The sequence below is a fragment of the Aptenodytes forsteri genome, unplaced genomic scaffold, assembly GCF_000699145.1.
Source record: "Aptenodytes forsteri isolate BGI_AS27 unplaced genomic scaffold, ASM69914v1 Scaffold349, whole genome shotgun sequence".
Lineage (NCBI taxonomy): Eukaryota > Metazoa > Chordata > Aves > Sphenisciformes > Spheniscidae > Aptenodytes > Aptenodytes forsteri.
Window position 1 is genome coordinate 4161404 of NW_008794452.1, and position 13148 is coordinate 4174551.

Genomic DNA, 13148 nt, shown 5'->3' on the forward strand with positions numbered 1-13148 from the left:
GGCTCCCGTGAGGCGGCGGCGGCCGTTGGGCAGGGACCGTGAGGCGGCGGGGGCCTTGCCCGCGCTCTTCCCGCCAGGACCGGAGGCGTGCTGCCCCTCTGCGCCTGCCTGCAGGGCTGGGTCCCTCGGGCCGCGGCAGCTAGGTCGCCGTGAGGGCTGAGAGGAGTTGGCGGGCCCCGCCGGGCGGCCTTCTGAGCCCTGTGGGCGGCCTTTGTCTGGCCTCCCCTGCGGGGTCCGCCGCTCCTTTCGGGTTGTTTCCTGGGTTTTTATCTCTTGAGAGCAGGGAGTCTTTCCTTGCGGCTTGTCTGACCGGTGTAGCTGCTCGTGCCCGCGAAGGTGAAAGTGGGATAAAAGCTGTCAGGTGAGGTAATACGACCGATAGTGAGGTTTTTACCAAGGCCCACTAGGCGTGCCTTGTGTGGAGGAAAAATCTGTTGGCCTAGTTCCTCCACTCCCTATTTCGACGCAGTCAGGATAAAGGTGCTTGGCACGGGGGGCAGGTCCCACAGCTAAACTGAAATCTTGTGGCATTCTGAAACTGTAACTGTGTCTGAACTTAGAAGTCATAGTTTTCTCAAATATTGGTGTTATAGACAGATCATTGTCTGTGTGTGAATGTGCCTAGATCAAAATCGGGCAAAGCATTCAGTATTTCTAGTTATTGGCCATCAGTGTTAAAACTTAAGTTTAACTTTTAGTTAGAACAGTGCAGTCTGTTTGTGTATTCTTGGGTTTGCACATCTTGAAGTATGAGCAAGTAAATGTTGAGTGTAGGTTTCTGTGTATCAACTGGGAAAGCTGTGTCAAGAACTGTCTGCTTCAGTGCCCTCTGTTACGAGAGCTGCCGAGTATGTCAGAAGCAGAATAGGAGTTTGAACTTCAGTCTTGAAGTAAAATAACATCTTTCTCAATGTTTTATGTTTCTCTTCTATTATCTGCTACGCATATATCCTGTCACTTTACTTGACACATTAATTTTTTTGAAATTTAAGTGGAAACAGGGAAGAAATTGTGTTGTTCACCTTTAGATGGTCTACACTTCTGTTCTTTGATGTCTTTATATGTAATTATATCTCAGGAACCATTGAGTGAGTTGTAACTCCTTTTTCAGTGTTTAATTACAAACCATACATCCTGTTCATTCTTCATCTGTGTTCAGTCTTCTGCTCAGGAATGGTCTTATTTTATCTAGCTGTGCCAGAACCCTATATTTAAAGACTCGATAAATAAGAAAGAAGTTCTTGCTCCTTTTGATGTTTGGCGATTCCAAAGCATTGAGGGTATAAGTGGAAACTTTTTTCTTTATATGTTCTCCTAATGAAGTGTTCTGATGGCATATTATTTGTATTAACCCCAGGTACAGGAAACATGGCAAAATGATCTTAACTTGTTCAGAGCCCTTGAGAAAAGAATAGCTGGCCCTGACAGCTAAAAAGCCTAGTTAGGAGGAAAAATTCTGAACAGCTGTAATGCAAAAAATCTGTGTTGTTTTCAGACTTGTCTTTGAGTGTCAGCTTAAATTAGTAGTGCATTCCTCAGATGCCAATAAATATGAATGGTGGCATCTTACTTGTACATTACTCGTTGTCTTGTTTATTAGATAAGCGGTTATGTTAGATTTCTTCAAAGTTACAACTAAAATGCTCTGGGAAAATAAATATAGATTGTTTGGTCTCTGCTAAATTGTTGAGAGAGAACAGATTGGCTAAAATTATTCATGTTCCCATAGGCGAAAATTAACAACTTCAAACAGCCTGAAGTTCTTTCATGCAAGGCTTGCAAGGAATACCAGCCAGGTGACCAGTATGGTGCTAGTCTGGCTTGTTGGCCTGTAGTGCTGTCAGTAATTTTGTATTTTGAAATCCATCAATAATGTTAAAGAGGAAACTGAATAAGACCTTCCTTAGCAAATATCATCCATTCTTTTTTATGAAACAAATAGTCTTCCTTTGCTTCCCCGCCTCAGATTCTGACCACACACAGTATCATGCATCTGTTTTTTTTTATATTTTGAATGAAGATACTCTGTCAGATTCTACTGTCAAATGCTGAACTAGATTCAGTAAAGAAAAATTTATATTTACAGGCTTTCTGACTACAGCTTGTGAAGAAACTTTGTTACTTACAGTGTGCATAATTCCAGTGTGAATCACCTTGTTAGCTTGTTACTTGCTGAAGTGAGACAGTGCTTGTAGTTTTCACACTAGTCAAACACTGTCAGCGTAACAGAAGCCTTTTTAGAAGCTTACTTTTGCAAAACCTTTATAACAAATCTGCCGCTTAATGGCATGTAGTGGAATTCATTCACGGCTGCATCTGTTATCTGTGACTTCATAGGAAGTGGATCCTTAGGAGTGATGATGTATGCTTTCAATTTTGGTGCATCAAGTAGGTTACAGTTAGAAGGAGCTTTGCTATTGAGCTTTTCTTACAGAGATTATGGCAGAATATGTCTTTCTGTAGCCTTTCATTACTTTTACATTAGTAATGTTTCTGATATATTTGTGTGATGGTGATGTCCTTGTGAAAAGCCCGAATGCACAGTGTTACGGGCAACAATAGAACAATATGAAATTACTGTATGACGGGATGATTTAAGATCTAAGTAGGTGTTTGCTAACCCCCTTATATGATTGCCTCATCGAACAAGCTAATTTTTGAGTGACTAGGTAATACATGAGCACATTATAGTGAAATATCTAAGGAGCAGTTATGTAAAAAAAAAGAAAAATAGAAACATCTTAAAATTAGATAGGAGGGTGAAAGGGACACAAGGTCTGCTCAGGCATGTAGTATCAAAAGAAAGGTGTGTAAAGAGCAATGAGAGAAGATGTTGTGAAGGTAAGTGATCTGCTGTCAGTACAGAGGTTGAAAGATTGGTACCTGGCTTCATGATCTTCAGTACCAGGCCTGAATGTTGCCAAGTCAGTGGGCAGCACAAATTAGGTTTGGTCTGAATGTGGGCCTCCTGGCATGGAGATGATACATTAACAATTTTTAAATAAATGTAAACAGAAAAATCTACTGTATGAAAGATCAGCACTGTGTGCCCTGTGGCTTCACAGAATCCTTGATACGGTTGTTGATTTGGAACCCTAATGCTCAGCTGTCATATTGAATGTCAATTCTGTGGCTTCGATTGTCAGACCACGGGGCTCTGCTTGCTGGTGAGAAATGTAAGCTAGGAAAGATGAGATTGTCAGCAATTCATGCATCGGAAACAGGGGGTGCCTGAACAAGTGGATTAGTTAAATGCACAAGGCCACTTGGACTGGACAATAGAAGTCTAATAGTTCTGGAGGAATTTTAAAATAAAGCAGTTCAGCTGCCCCAGTGGTAGCATACAGGCTTACTGAAATGGACTGTTGTTGTCTCAGATGCAGGAAAATGACTGAAAAGTCTTCCTGCAAATAGGGCTGAAACATCTAAATGAACCTGATACATTGGAGGCTAACTGCATAATTTCTGAACTTAACCGCAGAGTCAGGCCATCTTTTTACACAGAACCTTAAAAAATGCTGCTGAGAAGTCAAAGTAATTGAGAAGTAAGAGCTAAAATACTGTTCTAGAATGAGGAAATGGTAAAGAAAGGGAAATCTTAAAAGAGCAGTGAATGGTAAAAAGGGTAATGGTAGAGGGAGGGCACAGATCTCCTGAGTATGTACCCTGATTGCTAGCTGTTTCTGTAGAAATAGTACTATGAGCAGTTGGATTAAGCTAATGTGGGCATGTCTAGTTGGACTGCAATGCCAGCTTTGTTTTGTTTTGATATACCTTACTGTTAAGACAAGTATTAGGAAGGATTGTGACCTTGGATGTTGAGGGCTGTGATGGTCCCAATGTCATGTTGCCTTGGATAGTAACAAATGTTCTGGCATTGACCTTTTAATCTTGTAGTAAGGCCAGTTAGGTTGTGAATTTAGATGCATGGCTGATGATGTGTTAACTGTTATAATTTCTTATAGCTCTGAAGAGAATTTAGCCCTGTGCTTTCTTTTAATGTGGTGTTTTCCAATCTGTCTTCGATGTCCGGGCCCTTAAACATTTTCTGATGAGAGTATGGATGCCTGTGTAGTAAATGTAAGCCTGCTGACAATCTTGCTTAGTTACCTTTGTGGACATTTCAGACTGTAAGTTAGTCTGTTAATAGACTACAGTAACCATGCACAGGGTATGGGATATAGCCACTGCTCTCGTGCTTCTGGCTTTGCCTGCAGTTGAACTTTGCCATATTCTTGTCACCTGATGATTTTCATTACGCAAAGTGGGTTATCTCTGTTCTAGAGTATAGTTTTTTAGAAAGAGAGGCAAGGATGATCTCATGGGAAGCTTTCCATGTCGTGGCAGAGACTTCAAAGAATTATGGAGTTAATTGTGGAGAGTAGAGCTTGGCAGTGTTGTGTTCAGTGACTTGTGCTGGCAGACCAGTGGTGTGCTGCATTATGTATCAGTCCTAGCATTTTATAATACAGGGTTTGTAGACTTGAATTTTGAGAATAACATAAGTTTGTGGATAGGTGCTCATGATACTTGCTAGGTTGGTGTGAATTTCTGATCTGCTATGGATGGGGAGTGGACACAATTTTGCCATTGTGATTTAACTATCATTTAATAAACTAAATTCAGAGTGTACATTAGTAAATACAGTTTTGTTGCAACTCTGAACTTGCCTTTCAGGGGAGGGAAAGCATTTATTAGTAACTTTATAATAAGAGATTTTATACAAACAAATCTGAGTAGTTTGTCATATATATAAAGAAAGTCTGTTAAGTTTCCTCCTCTCCTCCTTTATTTAACCTGAGAAATAGGAAGAACACTGCATCTGGTTTGCCTGATCTCTCTGGAGAGTGTGTCTTGGAAGCAGTGTGGAGGGAAGAAGGTCTCTCAGGATTTTTAGTAAAAGCTGTCACGGAGTGGTTTAAGCAGATTTACTTTTCACATTAAAACCTGCTGTTTCCTGATAGGTGCTGATAAAAAGCAAACAAAAACCACCCCAAAATCGTAATTAGTTTGTTCCATAACATGTTGGCTGCAGGTTCCCACCTTTATGCTTTCCTATCAAGTACCAGGGAGAGCATCTCTCATACTGACCTCATCTTCATGGCAGTTCTTACTCTGCTGCGGTTTAAGATTGTCCTTTTCCACAATAGGCTCAATCGTTGATTGTGTTTAATTTAGGGAGAAATCATTTGAGTCTCTTCAGCATGGCAAAGGCTCCCTCTCTCCAAAGTAATGAGACTATGAGCCATGATCTTCGCGTCAGCAGAATTGATTTAATTTTGAGCAAACTAAAAAAATGTTACTCTCTTTCTTCAGGTGAAGTTCTAAAAAACTTAAATAAGTTCTACAAAAGAAAAGAAATCCAAAGACTAGGAGCAGAAAATGGTTTAGATGGTAAGAAAATGTTCTAAGGTTTTTTTTTTTTAATGTGAAATCTGTTTTTATTTGGATATGGTATTAGGTAGATCTGATCTTTTATGGGTCCCACGACACTGCTTGTTTAGGTTGTCTCTGTCACTCAGTTCAAATAACCTTTATATTTACTTGTAGTATCTCATGTTAAGGTATGGTTTTTAATGGACTACTTCAGTGTTTTGTTGGGTGTTTACAGATATGGTTTTGTGATCCCAGTCACGTTCACTTTGTTCCTTTTTTTTGCAGCTCGCCTGTTTCACCAAGCGTTTATAAGCTTTAGGAAGTATATCATGGAATCCAGTTCTGTGAGTGCTGATTTGCATATTATTCTCAATGATATATGCTGTGGTGCAGGCAAGTATCTGGAGTGCTTGTAAAATGAAATATGCATTTTTTTTCTTGTTTTTGACTTGTATGCTTACCTGTGTACCTGCAGACCCCCCCTACTATGCTGTAAAAGAGGTTCAAAATCACTGCTTCCCTGTCAGAAACATTTGTGCCCATCCTATGGAGCGTTCTGTCCTTAAATCTTCTGAAGTGGAAACAAAAGAGGTGGAGGTCTTAGCAAGAAGCAGCCTGTTGTTTTATAGCATCTGCTCATTGCTGAAATGAGAACAGTACTGTTCCATTTATTCCTCTTTTAAAAATTCAGTAGTCACTAGGGGGCACTTTGAGAGCTTTCTCCTGGCCAGGTGGCTTTAAGTACTTGGGACTACAGCTCTGTGACTATGCTTTGTTTCCGTGTGGCACTAATAGAAGTGAGTGTTGTTTGCTTGCTTAGTGCATTGTGTGTTGTAATCAACGGCACTTAACTAAGAGGTGATGCTAGCTGGTAACATCAGAAACAGCCTTCTCCACAGTTTGAGCTGCAGAACTTTGGCGTAGTATATGTGTTGTTAATGATGGTAATTTAAAGGTTACAGTGACCATTAGTTTTGTCTTAAAATGTAAATGTGTAGATTGTAAATGTTTACTGTCTTAGGAGATTTAAAGTGTTTTTTTATATTAGTTGTGCATAAAATCTTCCACATGATTTCCTCACTTCCGCTCCTTATTTACTTATGTATGAGCATTGTTTATGAATGCCTTAAAACTCACGTATATAGGAGTGTAAAGGGTTGTTTATTGTGGCAGTTTTGAAGTTTTTTAGTTGAGTTTTGCTTGTCCAAAGATGATAATTGAAAATACTACAGTTTTTACGTTCTTTAAATTTTTCACAATAATTTTGATTCATTGAATACTAATTCTCAAAAAAACCCCCAAACCAAACCAAAAAACCCCCACTGCTTTTTTTTGTGTGTGTGTTTGATAATAACTGTTTTTTAGATCCAGATAGTTCTTTGAAATTCTATGAGAGCTGGACAATTGGAGTGTGACCTGAAATGAGACCTTTAAGGCCACATGTCTACTCTGCAAATGTTCAGAAGAGTGAACCTGCATGTCTCTTCTGAGTTGATTTTCCTATTTTTGTTTTCTCACCTAGGGATTGGAGACTCACATTTCTGAACCAGCATCCCCCGTCTTAGTAGCTTAGGGAAGCTGCAAGCTATTCTGTTTTTCTCTGTTTATTCATAAAGTAATTTTAGAAGCTTTTATTTTATTTTATTCCAAGGCAGCACATTAATTTAGGAAGAAAAGGCTAAAATCTTCTTAGGACAGAAAAACTATTTCTCATTCAGCTTTTCCATAGCTTCTCATTTAGAAGTTCTCTAGACATGTAGGCTAACCAGAGTGAATATACTGAAATGAGATTTTTTTTTTCATACTATTGTATTTGCATTATGTTGCTTAATGAGTCCATGTACTCATGTTAGTTTACCTTTCTGCCATTGGGATAATTATTGAACTTTGTAGAGAGCCAGAAGTTGAAAGAATTACCTAAGTGTGTGGTGGAAGTAGTAGACTTTTTTTTTTTTTTAAAAAGTTTATTATGAAGATACACACCTTCAGACAAGCATGCAAACTTTCTTAAAAGGGTTTGTCTTCTAGGTCATGTGGATGATCTCTTCCCATTTTTCCTGAGGCATGCAAAGCAGATCTTTCCAATGCTGGACTGTATGGATGATCTGCGCAAGATCAGTGATTTAAGATTGCCGCCCAACTGGTCAGTGTGTTTAAGTGGTTGCAGTGTTTTCTTTTCTTAGTGTCATAGAATTTCATAGTCTGAGGACTTAAGCTTGGACTTAAGCTTTATGATGTATAATTGTACTATATTTTCAGTTCGATTTCTCTGTTTTTACAATAATTTGTGTCAGGAACTCTTATCTTTGTTACAAGATATATTGCAATCAATTAAAAGGAAAATAAGATTATATCAGCTATGAAAGTTGCTGAGTTGGTATTGCCTTTCCAGAAAGCTGTCTTCTGGCTGTATCTGTTTGGGAGGTAGCACGCCAGAACATTAAAATGTTAATATACCCAAGGAGAGAGACCACAGTAATGAGAATTATTTTGAAGGCATCGTGTGAATTCTACTCTAAATCTTTGAAAGCATTGTATCATTTAGAAGATGAATGTATAAGACATAGTAACCTCTTTATACTGTCTCTATTTAAGAACTTGATCTTTCAACACACATTAAAAAGTCTATTAATAAGTAAGTGTTTAAGCTAATTTGCAGTTTCCCCTGAATCAGTATCCAGAACACCAGATAAATGTTCAACAGATCTGCTTTTCTGTGTATGTTTTAGGTATCCAGATGCCAGGGCTATTCAGAGAAAGATAATATTCCATGCTGGTCCTACAAACAGTGGAAAAACTTACCATGCTATTCAGAGATTTTTGTCAGCAAAATCTGGAATATACTGTGGTCCACTAAAACTTCTGGCTCATGAGATCTTCCAAAAGAGTAATGATGCTGTCAGTATATTACTTACCTACATCCTTAGTACTGGAACAGTCTCATGAATGCATGTTTGTAAAGTACTGTGGTTGCTTAAGGTAGTCCGTGAAGCAGTGTGCTTGAATGGGTGCCTTTGCTTTGCAGTAGTGTCAGCTCATGTGAATACCAGTTGTGCATTTCTGCCTTAGGTGTGCAGAATGGAACATCATTTCCCCAAATGGAACATCACTTTCCCCAAAGCACACGCTGTGCAATCATCCCTGTAACCTGCCTCCATTTTCCTGTAATTTTTCCCTCCCTGGGTTTAGCCAGGTTCTACTATTAGCTTTTTCATTATGGAAACCATGGCTTCTTTTGCCCCTGACCTTTATTTTAGCTTGTACAGAAGAAATTACCCTTGCTTAACTCCCCTCAGCCTTCTGCTTCAATGTTTAAATATATGTCACTCAACCACCTAATAAAAAGTTCTGCAGCTTCAGATGTGTTGAGTTGGAGTGCCCTGTATCAGGTCCCTAGAGGAAGCTTTCATTAGTACTTTTTTTTTATTGCTTCCAGCATCTTTCTGAAGGCTCCTCACCAGTGTGTTTCCAGCTGCGCAGAACCACACCAGTTCTGAAGCATTACAATAACATATCACATGTTAATGCAGCATAGTGTGTAGGTATGGTAGGGTTTACCAAATGATCTTGTGATTTCTCTATTTTTGATAAGTCTATGATTTAGAATTTGTAACTCCTATTATTGGTTTATCAGAGCAACACCTAAGAAAGATTGTCTTGTCCTAGGAGATATCTGTAATGTGTACTGTGTAGTGAATGTGGATACCATGTAGTGATGTTCCTTGTTAGTAGAGTTACTGCACTGTTTTCCCATGTGTTTAGTGTGTGTGAAGGCTTTTCACTTGGCAGCTCATGGATCATATGTAGCCCTTGAGGCTTAAACAGGGCTTCCTGCATGGCTCTACAAGTCAGGTGGGTATGGAAGGAGCAGCCATCTGCCTGAGATTCAGCAAGCGTAGAGCTGACAGAGGGTGGTGGCCCCTGCTGTCTCTCACAGCTAGTCCTCATGAACTCTTGCTGTGTGAGTATAAGGCAGCAGGTGAGACACCCAACAGGGCAATCACCAAATGAACTGGAGGAGGCTGGAGCTTGCAAGGCTCTTTCACTGCTGGGCCTTGCTTTATGAGTCCCTTGTACTACAGCTTTTCTGACAGTTCTTTTGTTGCAGATGTGACAGCTCTGAAATGCTCAGAGGAAGATGTAATCTCCTGCAGGAGTAGGGGAGGGCATCTAATTACAGATACTACCTCTTCATTATACCCTTCAGTCTGATAGGACTTAAATACAGGGCCCAAGTCTCAAAAGGCTGAGTAGTTATTTTCTGGATAGCTTCCATTACACTGTCTTAGAAGCTACTTTAAGAAACTGATTTTTTTTTTCCCCTTTGGAAAGGGGATTCTGTTATATTAAAGAAACTTAACGTGAGTTTTCTGAATTCCTTTAGAATGTGCCATGTGACTTGGTGACAGGAGAAGAGCGTGTGTATGCCAATGAAGATGCCAGACAAGCTCCTCATATTGCTTGTACCATTGAAATGTGCAGCACTAATACGCCTTGTATGTACACATAATTGTTTCAGTCATATCTATGGTATCTTTATGTGTATTATTGCTTGGACTTTGAAGTAGCTGAGCTATTCCTTTTCACTCTTATTTGAACAATTTCTGAACTACGTTAGAGCAGTTAATAAAACCTGGATCATCTCAGAATAGCTTTGTGGTGGTAGAGGATTAACTTGATTTGAGCAACCTTTTTTAGAAAGCCTTCGAGTTCCTTCCTGTGTTGTATTGCTGTTCTAGATGCTCTTCCTTGGTGCATCATATTTTTCATTTTTGTTTTAAGATGAAGTTGCTGTGATTGATGAAATTCAGATGATCAGAGATCCTGCCAGAGGGTGGGCTTGGACAAGAGCCCTTCTAGGTAAGCTTGTTTGTGTTGACAATGAATGAATTTAATGTGACTATAAATGGCACATTGAATTCAAGCTTAGCAGTCAGTATATTCATAAGTGGTTACAATATGTGATGCAAAATAAAAGCGAGTATTGTTTCTTCATATGTCTTCTCACAGCAAGTTAGAGAGAGATACTCTACCTCAAAGGATTTGTCTGTATGGCAGCAAGTTACCTGTCATGTTTTACTTAATGAATGTTTTTTAAAAATTTTACTCTCTAAGTTATACAGATGCCTCTTTTAGTTTTGATTCCTTGGATAATACAGAGTCTTTGTGTTGTAACACCGTGCTGTCCTTTTACATTGATTATTTTCTAGAAGTATGCTTTTTTGTTCAATTAAAACAACACAATTTTTCAGAGGTTTCGTTATGAAGAGATACTGTTAAGTGTATGGCAACATGGCGAACTTTAAATATTTTGTAGTGTTAATTTCAAATGGCTCATTTATAGAGCTGCATTGATCTGTTAAATTCTTTGAAGAATGCTTCTTTTGATAATTTTATAATTTTATAATTTTTGAAACTCACTTTTCCTCAGGTTTTGAACAGAAATTTGGAATCTGGTTTCCCCCCACCCTTCCCTTCACTGCTTTTGATGATAAGTTTAACAGGATGATTTGTCACACTTCCCCTACCTCCTATTTTTTTCCCTTTTTCTATTCTGATAGCATTAGAGATGTATTCATAATTTTAGAAAGTCATGCAGAAAATAAAGCTCTTCAGTTCTGCTGTGGTTTGGGAGTTAGTAAAACATTAGTAGTAAATAAAACATACTCAAAGCTTTGCTCCATTTGTTCAGTGGTTGAGGGTACCTCTTGTTTTGGCTGAGAGGGTGCAACAAGGTATTAGCTGCTCTGATTATCATACTAATGGATTTCCAAGCATCACTTGCTGATATGAGATCAAGAGCAGCTCTAAGGAAGTAGCATATTGTGGGAGAGGCTTTAGGTACTGATTTGGGATGTCGAAGGAGGTGAAATACAGCCCTCATTGATGTGTTTAACAAGCAAAATGTAGTTTTTAGGTAATGTAAAAGTCAGCTAAAGCTACTGTTGTCTATAAATATGTAACATTTTGCATTTTATTTCATTGGGTCTTGTTCAGGACTCTGTGCGGAAGAAATCCACGTTTGTGGAGAAGCTGCTGCTATTGACTTGGTGACAGAGCTCATGTACACTACAGGGGAGGAAATTGAAGTAAGCTTTTAATTCTGTAAAGTTACGGACAGAACATCAGGTCCTTCTTGCTGGAAAACAGGCCAAAATTTAGGGTCTTTTGGGGGTATCACTGATGAAAGTTATTCTTGCAGGAATTCTTGTTAAAATGTTTCTCAATTCCTGTAAACCAAGGGAGATGTTGCAAACTTGTTTAGTGTTTGGTTTTTTTTTTTTCCCCCCCCCATAGTGGTATTGTTTTGCTTAAAGAAGATAAGTGCTTTGCTGAGTTCCCCTCAGGGAATGCTACAGCTGTTCAGGGGCTTTCTTTACAGTTCTGTTCTTCCTGGATGGCACAGTGCCCGCAAGTTTGTTGAGGTTACTGGATCTGTTGATAATTATTCTCCATACGATGAGGAAAGGAGTTAAAAGAGCTAACACCTACAGAAGAAAGTGACTGAAAGATCTCTGAAGCCCAGCTTTACTGTCATAATATTTTTTTTTTCTTGGGACGATTCCTTTGTGAAGAGTATTTAAAAACATAAAATTTAGTCCTAAGAAAGTCCAGCCTGCGTGATTTCCTGGTGAATTAGCTCTAGCTTTATATATCTGTGTGTGGTGGGGCATGTAATTCTGAAAGGGGACCAGCTACAGCATTCAGATGACTGAGTGAAAACAGACTCTCATTGATAGAATTGCTACATAGCCTGCATACTTCTTTTCTTGAATCTAGTTTACATGTAAAAATATATAGTTCTTCTGTTTCTTGAAAAGGCCGTATAGTTCTCAGCTTGGGAAGTGCTGCAAGTATGCAAGTGCATAAGGTGTATGTAACCTTCTCCCCAGTAATTATCCCTTCAGGACTGTGAGAGGTCCCTCAGTGTTACAATCAATTGTGATAATAACCATGCTGGCTGATATTCCACAGGAATTTTTCATTTACAAACATATTATCTTTGACAACTCCTTTGATTCTAGGTCCGAAACTACAAGAGACTCACTCCTCTTACTGTGCTGGATTATGCCTTAGAATCTTTAGATAACCTCCGTCCTGGGGACTGCATTGTCTGTTTCAGTAAGAATGACATTTACTCTATCAGTCGACAGATTGAAGCCAGAGGATTAGAATGTGCTGTCATATATGGCAGTCTGCCACCAGGTAAAGCACTCTTCCTTTTATTTTTAAGGGAACGTTCTGCTTCTTGCTGCTTTCTTAGAAAAACTTTTAAAATGAAGCAGTACAAGTTTTCCTAGTTTTGCATCTCTATATAGTTAGAGAAAGTAATCAACTTTTGTTGACTGGTGTTTTAATCTTGGGATTAGACCTTTATTATGTACTTCATATTGATCTCCAGATAGATGTATAATTGAATGAGGTCTACACACAGCTCTGGGAATGATTTAAATCCCTCCTGCCCCCTTCCCCCAACAACAGCCAAATACCAATTTTTTTTTTTTTCCTCAGCCTATTATAAAGGCATTGGGCTTAGTGATACATTGTCTTTGTTTGTAAGAAGAATTTGCTATGTGAAGTGTTTTGTCATTCTGTTTTAGGAACAAAACTTGAACAGGCAAAGAAATTCAATGATCCTGATGATCCATGCAAAATTTTAGTTGCTACAGATGCAATTGGAATGGGACTCAATTTGTAAGTACTTGGAGCAGGTTATGGTATGATTTTTTTTTTTTTTTTTTTTTTCGGGTGGGGGGATCCTGCATTATATT

General features: G+C 38.9%; 1 protein-coding gene across 1 annotated transcript in view; it reads left to right on the forward strand.

Annotated features, from left to right (window-relative positions):
* The first annotated feature begins 5297 nt into the window (after nt 1–5297).
* Nucleotides 5298–13148, forward strand: part of SUPV3L1 (Suv3 like RNA helicase) — a 14051-nt gene continuing 6200 nt past the window's right edge. Inside the window, exons 1-9 of the mRNA XM_009290541.2 lie at nt 5298–5394; nt 5662–5769; nt 7405–7519; nt 8106–8274; nt 9761–9872; nt 10159–10236; nt 11374–11465; nt 12402–12582; nt 12978–13071. Of these exons, the coding sequence (XP_009288816.1) occupies nt 5706–5769; nt 7405–7519; nt 8106–8274; nt 9761–9872; nt 10159–10236; nt 11374–11465; nt 12402–12582; nt 12978–13071 (905 nt within the window). The 5' untranslated portion in view covers nt 5298–5394; nt 5662–5705. The remainder of the gene's footprint in view (nt 5395–5661; nt 5770–7404; nt 7520–8105; nt 8275–9760; nt 9873–10158; nt 10237–11373; nt 11466–12401; nt 12583–12977; nt 13072–13148) is intronic.